Raw genomic sequence first — 20,919 nt, 5'->3', positions numbered from 1 at the left:
AAGCAGACTGGCCTGCAAGAAATTTTAACTCTAGCAAGAAAAATATTGTTGCCGACCCTCTCTTGGACCCAAAAGATATTCTTCTTCCATCCCTTCATATAAAACTGAGTTTGATGAAAAATTTTGTCAAAAGTATGAACCAAATAGGACAGGCCTTTAAGTAATTAAGAGACAAATTTCCTACATTAACCCTTAACCTCCCGCTTTATTTCACAGGTGAATCGAGATTTCAGTAAACATTTGTTTATCTCGCTATTACTGAACTGTTTTTCATCCAAAAAATCTGAAAAAATTAGGGTACGTTAACAATGCATTGTTAATTTATATTGTTCAACAAAAATTAATTTTTTTTAGTTTTTGATTTTTTTTTAATGATCGGTGACCTTTGTTTTTTTTTTATATTTATATAAACTATAGACTTTCTGGTTAATTTGACGTAAAATTTATTTATATCCGTTAAAAACTGATTATATAAATAAAAAAATAAAAACTCTACATTTCAGAAAATTGTTAACTCTAAAAAAAAATTGAGATTTCGGTAAAGGTAAAGGTACACATGCATACGTTTGTGTCATTGAACCAGTATAAAATTTAACTTTGATATATATATATATATATATATATATATATAAATGTTTTGCTTTTGATACATGTATAAAAATATTTTGAAGAAAGAACAAATATGGTTTAAAAAAAATAATTTAAAATTATTCCTTTCTTTCATGAAAGTAACATTCACTCGTTATTCTGTTGAATTTACGTTTGCATAGCAATTATATAAAAGATAACAAACTGCTAATGTATATAAGAATCAAATAAGCAAAAAAATACCAAAATACTACGACTTAAACAATGATGTCAGTGAAAAAAAGTACTGTGTGTTTGATCCCTGTGAAATATCTACACTATACACGGCTGTTATGGTTATTGCATTTTCTCATAATTCAAGGCGTTGTGATTAAATCCATATAAAAATCTTTTTTCTATGTTAAATGGTTCATCAGAAATTTGAATTTGAAAAATTGATTACCAGTGGTTAATATAGTGACCAGCAGGAGACAGGGGATTAGATGCAAAAGTTAAGGTAAGTAGTATTTTTGTTGGGCCACAAATTCTACAATTTGTACAGGATCCTACATTTGACCGAATTTTGGAGGGGAAAAAATAAAGCTTGGGAAGCCTTAAAGGAATCATTCATGGATTTTTAGGCAACAAAAGAAATGAAAATTGCAGTTGGCTGGTGACAGTACTCTGCAAAAGTACCATCAACTCGGATGCAACATTTCCTTAAAATCCATTTTCTGTACTCACACCTGGACTTTTTCCCTCCTAGTTGTGCAGTTGTCAGTGATGACATGGAGAAAGATTTCATCAGGATATTTCTGTAACGGTACAAAAATATCAGGGCCATTGGAATGAAGCAATGCTTGCAGAACTGCTGGTCTGTTTGTAGGAATGCACTTACAAGAGGAAAGCCGAAAGACAATGATCTCATGAAGCTACCACATGATTCTCTTGAACCAACCAACTGCCACGTATTCTTGTATCAGTTAAGAACTCTTAGAATATAACTGTCATTAAAAAAAATATGTCAAATGGACTTTCAATGTTGTTGGTATATGTAATAAAAATATATTATTTTCTCTTAATCCTTTAAAATAAAATACTTCCATCTATTGCATATCACAGAAACTAGAGCTAATAAAAATGTTTCTTTCTCATATTCGATTTTCTTAATTGAAAATTAGTAAGATTTGACTCATGAAGTGAAGGAAATATTATTTTGGGCAGTGTTATATTAATAAAGTTATCAATCAATAGAGGCATTACTTTTATTTTAATAATTAATAGCATTTTAAACCACATAAATTGACAATGAGGCGATAATACAATAAAACTAATACAGTAAAACCTCAGCTAATGGACCCTTAGATTACTCTATTTAACATGTATTTTCTTAATTCCTCATTCACAAATGCAACTTCAAAATATTCTCCAAGACACTCTGCACTTTGAATACATATTACCTTTTCTTCAGCATTTTTGTCACAAAATTTGTACAAAACAGTGCTAAATTTAATACAGCTCTATACATACTGAGGTGTTCATAACAATTCATAGTATAATGAATGATAGTATTTTTTTTATAATTTGTATGATTTATTCATTAATTTTGTTTTCATTTGTATATGGAGTCAGTTTGAAAACATTCACACATTACTAGAACTAATAAGTAATATAATTAATATTTTACAAATGGAGGCCCCCATTAAATAAAAAAATAAAATAGCACATCATGTAATGCAAGCTAAAAGGAAAATATAATATTTATTAACAATGCAAAATATTATACAAACAGATACCAGTTATGTGAAAATAAAAATTATAATGACAATAAAAAAATGTAAAAAAGCAACACATATTTTCCTGCCATCAAAGAAGATTATTAAATGAGGAACATGAAATCCTTTATTACCAAACAGCAGCAACAACCAGGACCGTTTTTTCAAGAGGCTATGCAAAAAAAAAAGGCAAGGATTAAAAGAATTTGGTTCTTTAAATAAAGATGATATAATTTTGTAACTACAGAAAATTACATTTCAGATGAAGAACAATGCTAAATTACAGGCCTTAAAACACAGCAGTAAAAAACACTATTAAAAGAGCACAACTGGAATTATATCGCATTAAGAGAAGATAATGTTATTACACATAATTGAATATCCAAGCAAATTTTCAGTTTCATAATGTTCTTGTAATTTAATAAAAATGTTTGTTCTTTCAAATGTTTAACTTACAGCTTTTATAAATTTTTATGGTACTTACATATTAATGCCACCGCAGCTATCAGATTTCGGTGGAAAATGAACAGTCTCTTTATTAATTTTAATAAATGGTTATTTATATAAATATAATTTACCAAACTTAACCTGCGCTCGCTTCGCTCACTAACCTTGACTAATTAACACCGTAATTTTTTGAGTATTTATTTAATAAATTCAGTAATTATTGCAATTATTTATTATTTAAATAATCAAAACACTCCTGTTAATTAGTCAAGTTTAGCTAGCGTAGGTGTTAAGTTTGGTTAAATTATATTTATAAAATAAATAAATATAAATAACCATTTATTAAAATTAATAAAGAAACTGTTCTTTCTCTACCGAAATGCGATTGACTACTTTGTTTTTAAATAAAGCTGTAGCTGCGGTGGCGTTAATACGTAAGTACTATTTTTATTTCACAATTATAGATTTTTTCATTTAAAAAAAAAATACAAGGCCAATGTAGCAGTTTCATACAGACATTGTCATAAAATTCTTAATTCATACTCAGTATAATACTATGCTTTGTTACCTACCACTACTAGTGGTACTAACTGATCCGGCACACACTTACTACCAAACTGAGAAATAAAGTGGACTTCTACAGCCTTCTTCACTGATCCAAATTCACTGTAGCACATCAGAATGCTAACCCTACCCAATACACATGATGTTCAACAATACAAATATCATCACAGTTACTGTTTGTGTAAAGATTACTCTCAGAGAAAGTAACTAACTGTTAACTCTTTTACCTCTGGTGCTCTTCATTCATCATATGGACAAGGCTTAGCCAAATAAGATGAAAGCTTATATGGTGAAATAATCACAAACCAAAAAATGAATGTAACTGTTCTCTATGCGTTATAAACATTGACTGAACTCATAAGGGGATTGTTGAATTATTGTTAGTATAACACACGTGTTATTTTTATATTTAAAAAGTAATTTTTTTATTATTAATAGTGGGGGCCTTATCCACTAATAGTATTATAATTACTAATTAATTATCCTTAATTACTATTAACCTTAAATATAATATAATTATTTTTAAAAAACTAATGATTAATAAATAGTAAATAAAAATTATCAATAAAACCAAAATTAGTTAGCTTGGACTGTAGGAATTAAGACTTCTTACTGACAGCACATGCAGTTGAATTATGCATTCACTTAACTCTACAATCTACGTATTTCTCTAACAGAAAATACACATTTTAAAAAAGTTTCCTAACACAGTTATTTGATATAATCAAGTAATTTTATTAAAGGTAGAGCTCAATTCATAAAAGTGGACTTCTAGAAAATTTGATCTTAGTTGTCAAGTGATATGCAGAGACGAATATTTATGAATTGTGGTGGTACAATCTCTTACTCTGATATTAGTTATATTTTATTAAATTTTAGTAATCTTTTAGTGTCAGTAATGATTTTTTTTACTGTAATATTAATTTTTAAGTATATATGTCCGCAGTAATAACTGCTAATTTTAGATATAAATAACTATTGAAAATAAATTAAGATAAGTGACTGTAACAATATGTTGGGCAGCCGTAATACACTCAGCTCTTAGTTATTTTTATGTATATCATAAATTCTTATGTCATTTATAAATATAATACGTTAAAAGAAAAGATAAAACCAATTACACAGCATAATTTTGCCATGAAAATAAGTTAAAGAATTATGAAAGGTACAAAACTTTAAAATAAAAGTAAATTAGGTGAAGCTGTAAGCTGTTTAGCAAGCAGTCCACAAAATAAAACACAGAAGATAAATGCTATTTACCTTTCAAAAAAAGCACAGGCAGTGAGTGCATGATTTCAGTATTACAATTTTAAAATTTGTATTTGTAAGGAGCATCAGGGAAAAATCTGTATAAAGTAATTGGTATCACTGATGATCTTTTTCAATAAAAATTATTTAATAAATAAATTTGAGCAATGTGTAAATAAATTGTTTGGTTTCACTTTTCACAATTTCCTTTTTTTTAAATTTATTACCTAGTAAAACTGATATATGAATGCTTATGAATAGTGTCAGTTTTAAAATGTTTATGAATTTAAAATTAAAACTTGAATACTACTCTACAGTGCATATGTTTAACAAAATCAGGATCAAAATAAAAATTCTGAAAAACTATAATATATAATATAAACGCTTCTAAAAAATTTTATATTTTAGAAGTGGGAGGTCCAGCTTTACCTAATGTACACGTCATTTTAAATTGTTCATCTACCAGACAGAAGTAGAGGTACAATATCAACTGAACTAAAATCAGAAAACCCCAATAAACAAATGGCTGCCTCACGGACTACATTCGACACTGACTTCAGTATACTACTAAGCATGGTATCACAGATGAAACTAGTGAGTAGCTAACACAATTAAATTCACTATTAGTAATAACAAGGAATCAGGAAAACAGAAGGGGACAAACAGTCCAGAAAGGGGATGTTATCCTATCAGGGTAATATCCGAGTGCTTTGATACTCTTAAATAACTTCTGCCCAATTATTGAATTGCAATAAATTACTAAAGAAAATACTAAAACAGTTTATGGTAGTAAAGTATTCAACACAACTGTTATATACTTAACATTTTGCACTTTTGTAGTACTTTATTTATAATAAATAATATATATATATATATTACATTAAATAAGAATTTTAACAAGAAAGTTATCTATAAAATAAAATGTAGAAAGCAAAACTGTTAAAAATTATTAAAAATACAATAAACAGAAATTTTCAGGAAAAACTGTACAAGCAGATAAATACAAATGAACTTAATAAATAAAAGATACTTGCTGATAAAATCTGTAACCGACTCAAATACCATAGAAAAAAGTAATGAAAATATTAAGTATAAGTGAAATCTGAAAATAGAAATTATTAGCTTGGGGAACTAAAATTTTAATTAAATTAACTTTGTATTATTCATAAATTTATAATCAATGAAGTGGATGGATAGTAAAACAATAATAGTTCCTAATTTCACCAACAGGTTTCAGAACAAACCACAGAACATTCATTTTTATTATAACAAAACCAGGCTGACAAGTTGCACTTCTTTCTAAAAAAAAATTTCATTAATTCTATTTTATTCTAACTGTGAAAAAATTATCACGCACTTGCAGCAATTAAATAAATGAAAGGGTTAATTAATTAAACATAACCTTATTCTGCAGGTAGAATAAAATTTAACAAATCCCCATACAATTGGTATATAATTATTCAAGAATCGTTTAATTACAAATGGGCTGAACCTATAAAGATTTTTTTCACACAAGTTCAATATTTTGAATTTTCAGTTAAACAATGATTTATAAGCAAAATTAGTTTTTTTTAACTACTTAGAATATTAAATTAGTCATAATCAACTAAAGTTGAATTTTCCATTTTTTTCCAATCTGCACAATGATTGCATGCTTAAGTTCTAGGATATAAAAATGTGTTTTCTGTAAAAATCAAGGTAATATGAAAATATTTTAGTGACTGTAGTCATGGAATGCTAGTTTTATCGGGGCAAATTCAAATTAATATTACAGACATTTTACATTTGGCAGATAGGATCATAAAGAGAAAAATCAAATAATAATGGGCAAAACCACTAACCAAAACATTTTCATAACAAAATATAAATAAATAAACAAATATATATATGAATTAATACATGGATAAAATATAAATGGTCCACAATGGGATGCTTCATGCCAGTACAGCTGACTTTATTTTCAATTTAAAAATACATAACAGTAGTGTTGCAAAACAAACAATGAATGACCAATTTCTTTTCAAAATTATAATTTTTATTTCATTTTAGTCTGGTTAAAATACCAGAAACGTGATAACTTGACTGTACAGCAATATTATAAATATACAATTGCAACTGAATGTTTGGATTATATAAAACAGGGCTACATGGAATAAAGGTTAAAAAAAAGTATAAAGAAAAAGCAACTATACTTTGGTAGAAAGGCAATTTAATTGAAAATTATGTTACTTTCCTAAATAATAGATACATCATTTAAAGAAAAAACAATCAGCTGTAAATTAAAAACACAGTGCAGAAACTTCTGTAATCATACATTTTAGTTTATTTTATCAATAAGTAAGTTTTAGATTAAAAATTTGTACTTCAAAAACATTAATGTGTATTTCAAAAGAAATAAATAATTTTTAATTGGAAAACATGAAAAACATGTTCATCAAATCTGACGGGGGCGAGACAATCTAAAATAATATATCAAACGACTTTTTACTAAAGAATAAGTACATGTTAACACAATTCCCACGTTTACAGACGACATACAGTTACGGTTAACAAATGAAATAGTGGTTAGTGGTTCACAGTTATAACCAACTTGCACATAACGTCTATCTTTATATAGTCAAAATACCAATTTTAATTAAATATTTGTTTGATTATTACCGAATATGTCAAAGTAACTATATGCATTTCATGAATACAGTTTAAGTTCGTTGTGTAGCCCAACACATAATATAACTAAAAATGTTTACATCAAAACAAGCAGCCTAGCATAGTTGATCCCGCTTCGTCAATTAACTGTAGATAACATATGACTGCAAATTACAAGACCATTGATAAGATGACATCCAAACGCATACTACGTCGGATAAAATAGAAAGAATAAACACAATAATCTAAATCACAAACGTAAACTCTTAACACTATTCCTACTCACCTACATTAGAGCCATAGGCTAAGTTCATAATCTTACCAGGCACGGAATGAGTTAAAGCAGACATCAGTATACAAAGTCATGCGTATAAATATTATAAACACTGAAAGCGTCGACACAGTAACTAAGAGTAATATTCAAAACAAACTCTGAAAACCCCCCATAAAAAGTCAACTGTTCTTGTTTTTAGGAACGGCATCCATTTTTGTCATACAGAACATTATAGCCTATTTACAAGGAAATAATACTCGTAAATTACAAAACTACAAATGCCATCTGTTGGGGATCTTCAGAAACTTGTGAACTGATTCATTACGAAAACTTAGTTACGGTAAAACTGAATTTCGAAATTTAAATCAACTATCAACTCTTTCTGAAAAAAGTTTTCCCTTTGGAAAGTCATTTTTCAAAATAGAATAACTTTTGAGTAATGAAGAAACATGGATTCGTTAATAGATATTATGAGTAAATGGAAATACTTTTCATCTCACTCATGTCATTAGTTAATATTTACACACTGATAAATCACGATTATTAAAGTATGAATAATCTAATACTTTACAAAGTAGAAAATGAAGGAACTATTATGATGTTCAGTCAGTGCGTATAGAAATTAAGAAACTCTGAATAATGAACTATAAACTATCTTAATAATGAATATGTTTCTACTCCGATTTTTCTTCGGAGAAAGAAAATATTTCTTTATGTACAATAATCTGCTACGGTATATCAAAAGATCTAATGAACGGAGAAAAATGCAAGTTTCCTACTCTCATAGTAAATTATATTGTAACAATGCCCTCTTGACTACCGTATGCAGTATATTATCATACATACGACTACTAAAATCTTTCATACTTGCTAAGTTAACGTCATTTATTACATTATTTTGTAAAGTCATTACAATTCAACCGATGAAAATAAATTGTACAATTTTGTTAACACCATTTACATTTTATTGTTATATCTTTCGTAAACTCAAGAAAATAATTTTAAGATTTGCTTTTAGAAATAGCAAATATATAGTATTCAAAGATCAAATTTCCCACCATTTGACGACTGACAAATATAAATAATGTTTCACTCTTATCGCTTAGAATAATTGCCAAGCACTTTATTTTGTCAATTATCAGCTTCGTTCTCTGGTTCAGATATTGGCTATACTGAAATTTTGTTGTTTCAGTTTTGCACAGGCGCGTTACTTGGGTGGTGTTAACTATATGTTTAAGGTTATGTTTATGTAATTTGAAGTATGGTTATTCAAGCCAGTAGAAATGTTTGTACTTGCAGAATTTAAAGACGTTGTCAGAACTCCTCCTTCTTTGTTTAATCAGAAACTACAAACTTCAGTTGCCGATTACCTAAATGGCAGATTAGCGAATAAGGTAATAAACGGTCGTTATTAATATTACGAAAATTTCTTTTCCTTGCTACATTCATTATCTTTAAGAATTGTGTTAGATGTGCTCCTGCATTTACATCATATATCAGTTGTATTCAGCATTAAAAAAAAACCCCTTTGTGTATTTTACTGTACAGTTTGTAGAAGTTCGTGCAGTATGACGAAATGAAGTTTATACTTTTGTAAAGAAGTAAGTTAAAACTTGCTTTATAAACATGTTCTAAATCTTTGAAGGATTATAATACATTCCTCAAATGCCACTAAGTATACCACACATTTGTTCTTAGCTGTTTTTACATTAAACTGAAATTTATTTCAGTAAGAATATTTAAACAATCATAATTAAAAAGTATTAAACAACAATCTGTTCACTTATGTGGAATATAAATTAGTTGTTAAATTGGTGCAAATTCATTGAAAAATAATCTCAATGTACACATTTTATTTTTATTAAAATGAAGAAACATATATAATTGAATCAAAATGGCATTTAAAAAATTCTTTACCAGTATCTGTTGATGTAATTTGACTAAATGTTTCCAAAAATTAGTAACAAAATGGCCAAACATATTTCATATTTGTAAATTCTAATTAAGGTAAGAGATTTATTTATTAATGTTAGAAATAATTGCATATAAATTTGGAAATCTGATACAGCAGTGAATTTTTTATGACTGTGTTGATGCCCGCCCATTCATAAATAAAAAATTTTGATTTATATTATAAACTTCTCCCTCTCTGAATCATGAGACCTTGCCGATGGTGAGGGGTTTGAGTCCTCAGTGATACAGAATAGCTGGACCAAAGGTGCAACCATATCGGAGAGGTATCTGTTGAGACCCAAGGAATAATTCCTGAAAGAGGGCAGCAGCTCTTTCAGTAGTTGCTAAGGGTGTAGGTCTTCTTTTTTTCTGCTTAGCCTCTGGGAATTACTGTTCAGGTATTACTTCAGATGATGAATGAGGATGATATGGACGAGTGTAAATGAAGCGTAGTCTTGTACAGTCTCAGGTCAACCATTCCTGAGATGTGTGTTTAATTGAAACCCAACCACCAAAGAACACCGGTATCTACAACCTAGTATTCAAATCCATATAAAAGTAACTGCCTTTACTAGGACTTGAACGCTGGAACTCTTGACTTCCAAATCAACTGATTTGGGAAGACGCATTTACCACTAGACCAACCCAGTGGGTTAAGGGCAGGGCATAGGTCAGGATGACTTAAACAGCCATATCAACATCACTCAATTTTCTGAGTACTGCACAGCTGAAAGCAATGGAAAACTACAGCTGCTTTTTTTTTTCAAGAAAATGTAGCACTCTGCTTTTTCATATAGCTTGGTAAAATATTCTGGAGGTAAACTAGTCCCCCATTTGGTTCTCCAGGTGGTGACTACTAAGAAAGGGGTCACCAGAAAATTAAAAAATAACATTCTGTGAGTCAGAGCGTGGAATGTTAGAAGTCTAAAAAAAGCTGGTAGGTTAGAAAATTTAAATAGGAAAATGAATGGAATAAATTTAGATGTAGGAATTAGCGAGGTTCGTTGGGAAGAGGAAAACAACTTTTGGTCAGGTGATTTTAGAATAATTAACTCGGCTTCAAATATTGGGCAGGCAGGAGTCGATTTTGTAATGAAGAAGAAGATAGGGAAGAGAGTAGAGTATTTCAAAATGCATAGCAATAGAGTCATTGTAATATGGATAAAATCAAAACCTAAACCGACAATGATTGATAACTTCTATATACCTACAAGCACCCATGACTATTATGATGAGGTAGAGTATATATACGAAGAAATTGATGAAGCAATTAAACACATAAAAGGGGATTAAAATTTAATAATAGTTGGAGATTGGAATACAAGCATTGGAAAAGGCAAGGAAGGAAATATAGTGGATGAATACGAGCTGGGCAAAAGGAATGAAAGAGGGGAGTGACTTGAGTTTTGCATGAAGTATATATTAGTAATTGCCAACACCCAGTTTAAAAATCGTAATAGAAAAATATACACAATGTAAAAAGCCAGGTGATACTGCAAGGTGTCAGATAGATTATATCATGGTTAAGCAAAGATTTAGAAATTAACTCATTGATTGCAAAGCTTACCCTGGAGCAGACATTGATAGCGACCATAATTTAGTGATAATGAAATGTAGATTGGGGTTTAAAGAATCCTGGAGAAAAGATGTCAGATAAATCAGTGGAATTCATTGAAGCTTGAGGAAGAGGAGGTAAAGAAGATTTTTCAGGAGGACATCGCAAGAGGTCTGAGTAAAAAAGATAAGGTAGAAAATGTAGAAAAAGAATGTGAGAATGTTAAAAAAGGAAATTCTTAAATCAACAGAAGCGAACTTAGGTGGAACGAAGAGAACTGGTAGAAAACCTTGGATTTCAGAGGATATATTACAGCTGATGGATGAATGTAGAAAATATAAGAATGATAGTGATGAAGAAAGTAAAAGGAACTATCGACAATTAAAAAATACTATAAACAGGAAGTGCAAACTAGTGAAAGAAGAGTGGATTAAACAAAAATGTTCAGAAGTGGAAAGTGAAATGAACAGTGGTAAAATACATAAAGCATACAGGAAAATTAAGGAAAATAATTGGGTACATGAATTAAAATAAAATTAAATAATGTGTTAAACAAAGATGGTACACCAATTTATAGTACGAATGTAAAAGTCGATGGTGAGTGGAATATATTGAAGAGTTATACAGATTTGAATGGCAGAAAGTCTCCTGGAGTAGATGGAATACCTGCAGAATTACCACGCAGTACAGGTGAGGAAACGATTTATAGATTATACAAACTGGCATGTAATATTAACGAAAAAGGGGACGTTCCGTCAGACTTCAAAAATAGTGTTATAGTCATGATACCAAAGAAAGCAGGAGCAGATAAATGTGATGAATACAAAACAATTAACTTAACTAGTCATGCATAAAAAATCTTAGCCAGAATTCGTGCAGAAGAATTGAGAGGTGAGTGGAAGACGTGTTAGAAGACCAATTTGGTTTGAGGAAAAGTCTAGGGGCAAGGGAAGCAATTTTAGCACTCAGATTAATAGTAGAAGGAAGATTAAAGAAAAACAAGCCAACATACTTGGCATTTATAGACCTAGAAAAGGCATTCGATAATGTAGACTGGAATAAAATGTTCAGCATTTTAAAAAAATTAGGGTTCAAATACAGAGATAGAAGAACAACTGCTAACATTTACAGGAACCAAACAGCAACATTAATAATTGAAGAATATAAGAAAAAAGCCATAATAAAAGAAGAAATCCGACAAGAATGTTCCCTATCCCTGTTACTTTTTAATCTTTACGTAGAACTAATAGTTAATGATGATAAAGAACAATTTAGATCCGGAGTAACAGTACAAGGTGAATAGATAAAGATGCTACAATTTGCTGATGATATAGTAATTCTAACTGAGAGTAAAAAAGATTTAGAAGAAACAATGAACAGCATGGATGAAGTCCTACGCAAGAACTACCACATGAAAATAAACAAGAACACAATGAAATGTTGTAGAAATAACAAAGATGGACCACTGAATGTAAAAATAGGAAGAGAAAAGATTATGGAGGTAAAAGAATTTTGTTATTTAGGAAGTAGAATTAATAAAGATGGACAAAGCAAGAGCGATATAAATAGCCAAATACCACAGGCAAAACAAGCCTTCAGTCAGAAATATAATTTGTTTACATCAAAAATTAATTTAAACAGCAGGAAAAGATTTTTGAAAATATATGTTTGAAGCATAGCTTTATATATAAGTGAAACTCGGACGATTGGAGTAACTGAGAAGAAAGGATTAGAAGCTTTTGAAATGTGGTGCTACAGGAAAATATTAAAAATCAGAAGGATGGGAAAGTAACAATTGAAGAGGTGTTGCGGCAAATTGATGAAGAAAGAAGCATTTGGAAAAATATAATTAAAAGAAGAGACAGACTTATAGGCCACATATTAAGGCATACTGGAATAGTCGCTTTAATTTTGGAAGGACAGGTAGAAGGAAAAAATTGTACAGGCAGGCAACATTTGGAATTTGTAAAACAAATTGTTAGGGATCTAGGTTGCAGGGGGTATACTGAAATGAAATGACTAGCACTAGATAGGGAATCTTGGAGAGCTGCATCAAACCAGTCAAATGACTGAAGACAAAATAGAAATATTGTAAAGGTGTTTATTTCTGTTCAAATACTCCCTAGGTAAGCTATATTTTCCTACAATGTAATTTTTAAATTTCAACAAAATTTCCTTTTGCATGTGTAGGAACTTCATCTGTGAATAAATTTTATCATTAAACTTAATTTTACAAAGACTTACAGATTTTCTTAAGATTTATACAGCAATGTTTTCTTTAAAGAAGAAATATATTACTGTGCAAATTATTTTCTGTTCACCTTTTTTTTGTGCATATTACAAAAATTAATCAAATTAAATGATTTTTTTGTTGTTTTTTTAATTAAGGAATTATGTTATACGATATATTTCTAGAATATAGTGTTCACATCCATTTTGTTTACGTGGGATACTACAAAGACACATACAGTGTATAGTATAAAATATGAAATTTTCTTTTCTTTAATGAAAAGGGAGTACTCTTTACTTCAGTAGATGATAACTTTATAAATAATCGAGTGGGATTAATTTGGCCTATCCAATTAATGTTAAATGCAGTCCTCATTACTTGTGAAAAGTTTAAGTTTGACCTATATTCTATTCCTTTAGTAACCTATTTGAATTATTTTTTTTAAGGATAGTAAAAAATGTTTTGTTAGAGAAATTTTTTAAACAGTAAATCTGTTTCAGGTTGTATGCAATGTTGGACTTTGCATTGCACTCTTTGATATTCAGAGTATGGATAATTCATTTATTTTCCCAGGGGATGGTGCTGCTCACACAAAAGTTGTATTTCGATATGTTGTATTTCGCCCATTTATTGATGAAATTATTGTTGGTAAAATCCGAAGTTGTACAAAGGAAGGAGTTCACGGTAAGTATATTATTTTGTGTTATGTACATAGAGAATATGCCACTTTTAAAAATAATGTTACCCATCTATAAATAAATCATAACTATTAAATAATAATTAGTCTATGTATAAATTGCATCATACTTAAATAGATATAAGTTTTAAGCTGTTAATTTCTTCCTTTTTCTTGTAAGTACTTTTAAACAAAAGTGCAAATTTTATCCTGTACATTTACTATGAATCATTTCATAAATATTTATCTGTAAATTTAAAAAGTTTGATTTGGTCTAGGATATTTAATTTATTCCAAAGCTAATATATCAAATTAATAAAGATATAATTTATTGTAACTGAAATTTTTAATAGTTTCACTTAAAACATTTTTTTTTGTATATTTGATATTTTTCCATTTCTGTATCTTCTTTTTGGCAAATGACCTGAATACTGACTGTCCATCTTAAACTTTAATTTTGTAAAATCTGTAATTATTTACTTTGTGTAATTTACATTGTGTTTAATATCCACATATTTTTTAATCATCTTTAAATTTACTGTAATTATTTTTGTTTTCATTATTTATTTGTAATATTGAATGATATTTATCATTCTTGTTCATAATATTTTATGACCATGTGACTCATTTCATAGAAATAGGGAAAAGGTGTTTTGGATACACATGTACTGTACGTTTTATATTTCTATGCCAGGTCATCAAACATATAACCCAACAAATTGGATAAAAAAAATCCTTACTAGCCAATCAGGATTTGGTTTTGAGTGGTTTGATGCAGCACCAATAGCCACTATGGATAATATGAGAATAATATTTGTCTGTCCAGTTTTCTGCAGATAGTCTGTCTTTCTATCCCTTTTTTATCCACTTCACGCATGAATGGCTTATCTGATTTTTACAAAACTTGTTTTAAGAGGTTTGCCAGTTACTACCTTAAGGTAAAACCATAGTTTTGGTTTAAGCTCTGGTAAAGTTTATCAAACAACTTTGAAGAATTCCTTTTTGGGGGATTAATATTAAATAGAAATAAAACCGGCCTCTGTGGCGTCAGTGGTAGCATCTTGGCCTTTCATCCAGAGGTTCTGGGTTCGAATCTCGGTCAGGCATGGCATTTTCATATGCTACAAATCATTCATCTCATCCTCTGAAGCAACACCTAATGATGGTCCCAGAGGTTAAAAAACAAAAAAGTAGAAATAAATCCTGATAGCAAAGGAGTTGAAAAATTTTCAAACGGTTGTTACATTGACTATTCTGTAAAGCTGCAGACTCCTAGCTTAGGTTCAAGTAAGGATATTTTTATTTGATTCTAATGCTTCTATTAACATTGTACTTATGCTTTTGAGTTTCAATTAATATGATTAACAAGATACTGTAATGCTTTTTTGCTTTGTTAAATTTTGTTCATTTCCTTTTAACTAATTTTATGATTCTATAAGTTCATCCTGGTAATAGAATAGGAAACCAACCAGTTTGGAAATGTTTATTTTCTAACTTTTAATTGTATATTATTTATGTTCCTTTACACAATACTTTCAAAATATTCAATTAATTTTTAATCTTTGATAGATTCTTGTGATATTTTTATTTTGAAATAATATTCTTTAAAAAATTTTTTTTTCAGTGACACTAGGATTTTTTGATGATATTTTAATTCCTCCAGGAAGCTTACAACATCCTTCAAGATTTGATGAAACTGAACAAGTATGGGTGTGGGAATTTGATAATGATGGAAACAAACATGATCTTTTTATGGATCCTGGTAATTAATCCCCTACTTTTTCCTGAGAATTTTGATTCTATAAAAATTTTCTTTTTGCTGATTTCAAGTAATCCCATTTACGGGTGAAGTGTCGGGCTCACTAACAGGTTCCATAAGATGTTATTAAGAGTGCGTATGTGAGCTTTTTTTTAATTTAAATTATTGATTTAATAATTCTTAACCCCTGATAGTAAAATAAGTTTTACAATAAATAATAATTAATGATAAAAAAAGAAATTAGTAAAATTAATTTTTTTGTGCTTTTAAAGATGTGTAAATGTAATTTAATAGCCATTACATATGTGTACATGTAATAAATTTGGTGAAATTTGATTATTTAATATTAATTGAAAATTATAATTTAGAATTATATTATTTTTGGAATTTGTAGCAAATTCTTATACAGACTGTATATTTATTATTTTTTAAAAATAATTTCATTTAATTATTTGACAGAAAAATAAATTAAATTTTTGAATTGTATTCAATTTAAAGTGATTGTAAAATTTTTTTCCACTAGTGCTTAATATGGACAAGATTTCTGGTGTGTCGTATAAATAAAAGTTAATAATAATTAAACTAAATTTTGACCTTAAGATGTAGAATAATCAGTTTTTATTACTGGATCATTCGGTAAACATTTTATTTAAAGAGTAATCAAGGGACTTTTACTTCTAACCTAATGTTTTAAGTAAGACTGTTGAATTAATAATTGTATAAATATTTGATGTCAATAAAAACTAATATTTTAGCAGTTGTGTAACTGTCTACTTTTATTAAAGAATTGGTGGATCATATCGCACTTTGAAATGAAATAAGTTTAAATGAAGTGCAGCAAAAATGTCTATGTAATTTAATAACTGTACAAGAAAGTCATGTAGTCTTCACATCATAATTAAAAAAAAAAATTAACTCTATACTAGTTTGTAAATTGTAATTTTATTTTTTTCAGGTGAAAAGATAAAATTTAGGGTAACTGCAGAAACTTTTATAGAGACTTCTCCAGCATCATCCGCAAAAGAAAGAGAATTGTCAGAAAATACTGAACCAAAAATACCCTATACTATTACGGTATGTAGAATGGAAGTAACTTTTTTTGAGAAGACTATTTTTACAATAAAATAAAGCTTACTACTATTCTTCTGGAATGACATGTTATAATTACATAATAATTCTTTCTTTACAATTATTAATAATTAATAAATTTCTTATTATATGAAAACCATTTGTTATACGTCCAAAAAACTATGAGATCTGATTCCTTGAGTCCAGAAAGGGAATTATCACTACATTTAAATGATTCCTAGTAATATTGATAAGGGTACTTTCTGGGCCCCCCTCAGAAAACACTTAATTAATATTGATAAAAATAGAAATATCATTATTTACATTTTTTTTTTTTTAATGTGTTCACGGATAAGTGAAAAATTTAGTGGTGTGTGACTTCACCAACCCTTTAGCTCCTTAGCTCCCTCAGTGAGAAAAAAAGTTAAAAATATTGTGATATCTGAATAATTTTGTTTAGAAAATATACTTAGTATATAGTGTTCTATGATATGTTATAGAGTTATAATATGTTATAGACCCATATATCTTCTAGTTCCCATTAATAAAAAAAAAACCATTAAAATATAATGTTTTATAAATTACATTACTTTCACATAATTTTCTAGCACTGCTTAACTGAATTAGCAAAATTCATAAAAAAAATCCCAGTGTTCATAAAAAATGAAAGTTGGGATTTCATGAAGATGATGTTTTTAGCGTTGCAAACATTACCGATTCAAAGAGTGAAAATTTCAGAAGCTTTTAACAATCAAGAAGTTCATTCAAACTTAGCCAGTAAGAGTTCACAGAAAACTGAACAGTACAGTGAAATCAACAAACTATGTTTAAAGTTCTAAACATGACCTAACCTAAAAGTGAAATTAAAATGGGGAAAATAATTAAAAAATAAAGCTTGAAAACATTATATTTCAGTTCAGTTAGATTTTTAATAAAAATATTTTTAAAAAATACCTCAAATTTTGTTACACAATAATTTTTTCTTCCATTTGATGAATCACAGGACTCGAATATGTCATTTTTTCCTGAAAAAGGTTGGTTCATGAATCGCACCGCTAGGTAGCAGTATTTGATAGTACTAGGTAGCATACAAACACCTGGTAATGTACTTGAAATAATAAAATTTAAAAGAAAATATACTACAGCTTACTGTAATATTAAATGCTTGTATGTAAATGAAAGCACTGAAGATGAGGCAATTTTTTTAATTTCCATCATTTCATTAAATGTTTAAGTGTTCCATGTAACAAACAAAAAATAGAAAAAATTGTTACAAAACTCTTATCCGCCCGATTTCATTTATTAAACGAACTTATATAATTAGCAGGGGTAGTATAAAGTCATTTCCATAATTTTGGTTAAATTTGACAATTATAAATTTGCTGTCAGAAATGTATCATTTATTAGCATTTATCTGTTGTTTAATAAATGAAATCGGGCCAGTAAGAGTTTTGTAACAAATTTTTCTATTTTTTGCTTATTATTTGGAATGCTTAAAAATTTTTTATTTTCCATTATTGTATATCTGTTGTCTATTACATATATATATATTTTTTTTTTTTTTAAATTCTAAACTAATAACAGTTTCTGATATTAGAAATGTAGTGTCTTACCTTTTTTGATATCAGTATAATTTTATTAAAAACAGTTTTATTTGTATTACAGAAATTTTTGTTTTTTGAGCGGAAGAAACAATATCTGTGAGACTCTTACCGTATGGTTTACAATTTCCTTATAATTTTTACTTACCTTTTCATAGCCACATAATCAACACTTGCCTGCCAACCATCTCATAGGTGCGAATTACTCATACAACAGTAGTGGTAACTTGACATTCTGCACATAAACAGAAAAGGTCATCTTAATACTTTGAACATTATGAAATACATAAACACATAAAAGCAGTGTACTATACAAATTCAGTCCAACCTTTTTTTTTTTTTTTACCACATTCTAAATATGTGGACCTAATTAACAAAAAAAGTTTTATCAATAACACCAAATGATACCAAGTTGAGAACAGCAGCACCAGTCACTGAAGAAAGAATTGATTGAAATTTTGAATTAAATTATTGAAATATTTTATTTAAAAATTTGGATTTGTTTGCTTCTCTAAAAGTTTTTATTTTTTGAATCTTTGCCAGCCGCAATTTATTGAAATTTTACAAACAAAATTAATTTTTTATTCATTAACAGGACGGATCTTCTGTTTTAACAAGTAAGGTGTACTTGTTTTCATAGCAAAGCAAAACAAACAAGACCATCTATTTCTATTTCCTCAAATCAAAATATGTAACATTTATGTAATTAAAAAAAAAATTCTTTAGGAAACGATTTTTTTTAAATTTGCTGTCACTTCTTAGCAAAACATTCTTTTTAAATTTAATTACTTGTAATTCTTATTGACAAAAAGTTTTGGTGAAATGAACTATTTTATGATTTAAATTTTGTAGCAATATTTGAAAAAAAAAATTATATATATTATGAGTGGATGTCCTGCATGTAATAAAATTTATTCAAAACTGTATTTTTAATTTATTTGCTTTCATGAATTTTTTCTTTTAGGAAAAGTTTGCTGTTTTAAAACATAGTTGGTGGTAGTATACTAACCATTATATGTAATCTATTTAGTAATAAAAACAGTAATCAAGATTAAAATCTGGATTATAAATAAACCTGTGTAAATCTGTAATTAACATAAAACTGTCCATAAAACTAAAAATTAATATGTTAAAATTAATATTATTACTCATAAATCAACCCTACTTTGTTTCATCATATTGTAACAAGACCAGTATAGTGTACCTGAGTAACAGATCCCTGCCAATTAAGAAGAAAAAAGCAAAAATAACAATGAAAGGAATCCTTTTTCTAAGGCTAACAGGTCCATAACAGTCATTCTTTGTAATACTGCTGACAACAGATCTGGAAACAACTGTTGTTCAAGAGAAGAGTTGCTGGACCAGGGTAGGAATTTATGGGAAAATGTAAGGGAAAATAATTCTTACCCTTCAAAAGTTAAGTAATTTGAGCCTGGTTCTGCAGGTCAAGAGGATACAAGTACAAATACTCGTGGCCTGGTGAGTTAAAATCAGTAAAAAGCGAGTGTTTAGTGAGTATAAGCGTATGCTGGTTATGTTTGACATAATTGTGAAACAGCATGTAAAAAGGTCTAAATTAGCAGTCATTATAATGTCTTTAGACAATTGAACCGAATTCGGATCTTTATGATCTAACTGCCTGTAAATTTTATCTTGTATGTAATTTATGAATTATTATTATTGACATTATGGATCTGTTTTATTTTATTTACATTCTTAAACTAATAAATTGTAATTATATAAACATTCTTAATTGTTAGTCTCTGAATATCCTGATTGAGCCACAAACACGCGACAATATAATTGATGACAGTTCAGGTTGATTTTAAAATATTTCGCTTTAACTTAACAAAGTCTTATTACTCTATAGAAATAGGATTTTAAATTTTTAATAGAAATTAGTTTTATTCTAATAGTATTAGTTCTGTTAAAAATTTTGTGTGAATCAATCTCTAATCTCTAATCTTTATTTAACAGTTTGTCCATATTAAAATATTAATTTTAGTAAATAAGTTTTATCATCAAATATGAAATATTAGAGAATTATTTTAAAAACTCACCTTACTTTTATGGACTATCAGATTTTATATAGTTGGATGCTGGCCTCTGTGGCACGAGTGGTAGCATCTCGGCCTTTCTTCCAGAGGTCCTGGGTTCAAATCCCGGTCAGGCATAGCATTTTCACACAAGCTACAAATCATTCATCTCATCCTCTGAAGGAATACTTAAATTGGACCTGGAGTTTTAAAAAAAAGAGAAAAGAAACGATTGGATGGTTCTTCTATATGTCTATTTAATTGTTTTAATGTAATTTCTTTGTTTTAAGAAAATATTGACTTAAATATTTGTTAACAGGCAACTGTCAATGAACCAGGATTAGGCGTTCTCTCATGGTGGGAGACAAGAGGTGAGGATGGTGAAGAAGAGGACGATGAAAATGATGATGGGAGTTGATGTAACATAAAGTACTGAAATGGACAACAAAAAGAATTACTTTTATATTCTTGTATATTATATTTAAGAAATAAATATTTATTATATTTTTAAATTGTAGAA

At 28.5% G+C, this 20,919-nt stretch overlaps 2 protein-coding genes across 5 annotated transcripts in view; one reads left to right on the top strand and one right to left on the bottom strand.

Moving 5' to 3' along the window:
- Positions 1–7,764, bottom strand: part of tgo (Aryl hydrocarbon receptor nuclear translocator homolog tgo) — a 295,570-nt gene extending 287,806 nt beyond the window's left edge. For 3 of the 4 annotated variants that reach the window (XM_075361413.1, XM_075361420.1, XM_075361419.1), the window contains exon 1: positions 7,534–7,764. In XM_075361413.1, coding sequence (XP_075217528.1) covers positions 7,534–7,597 — 64 coding nt within the window. In that variant the 5' untranslated portion in view covers positions 7,598–7,764. The remainder of the gene's footprint in view (positions 1–7,533) is intronic. The other variant, XM_075361415.1, reaches the window with a different exon arrangement.
- Positions 7,765–8,705: 941 nt separating this feature from the next.
- Positions 8,706–20,919, top strand: Polr3H (RNA polymerase III subunit H). The gene is made up of 5 exons (XM_075359076.1): positions 8,706–8,915; positions 13,760–13,943; positions 15,560–15,697; positions 16,650–16,768; positions 20,719–20,919. Exons 1-5 carry the CDS (start codon positions 8,805–8,807, stop codon positions 20,815–20,817), a joined length of 651 nt encoding a protein of 216 aa, XP_075215191.1. The 5' UTR covers positions 8,706–8,804; the 3' UTR covers positions 20,818–20,919.

The sequence above is a fragment of the Lycorma delicatula genome, chromosome 3 (genome assembly GCF_047948215.1).
Source record: "Lycorma delicatula isolate Av1 chromosome 3, ASM4794821v1, whole genome shotgun sequence".
Classification (NCBI taxonomy): Eukaryota; Metazoa; Arthropoda; class Insecta; order Hemiptera; family Fulgoridae; genus Lycorma; species Lycorma delicatula.
Note: the sequence above shows the minus strand (reverse complement) of the source record. Positions and strands in the feature narration are given on the sequence as shown.

Bases quoted from the DNA above. Each gene is read 5' to 3' on its own strand.
- Polr3H (XM_075359076.1), top strand. From the start codon at position 8,805: ATGTTTGTACTTGCAGAATTTAAAGACGTTGTCAGAACTCCTCCTTCT. The intron at 8,916-13,759 runs GTAATAAACGGT...AATCTGTTTCAG, and splicing joins ATGGCAGATTAGCGAATAAG to GTTGTATGCAATGTTGGACT. The intron at 15,698-16,649 runs GTAATTAATCCC...TATTTTTTTCAG, and splicing joins TGATCTTTTTATGGATCCTG to GTGAAAAGATAAAATTTAGG.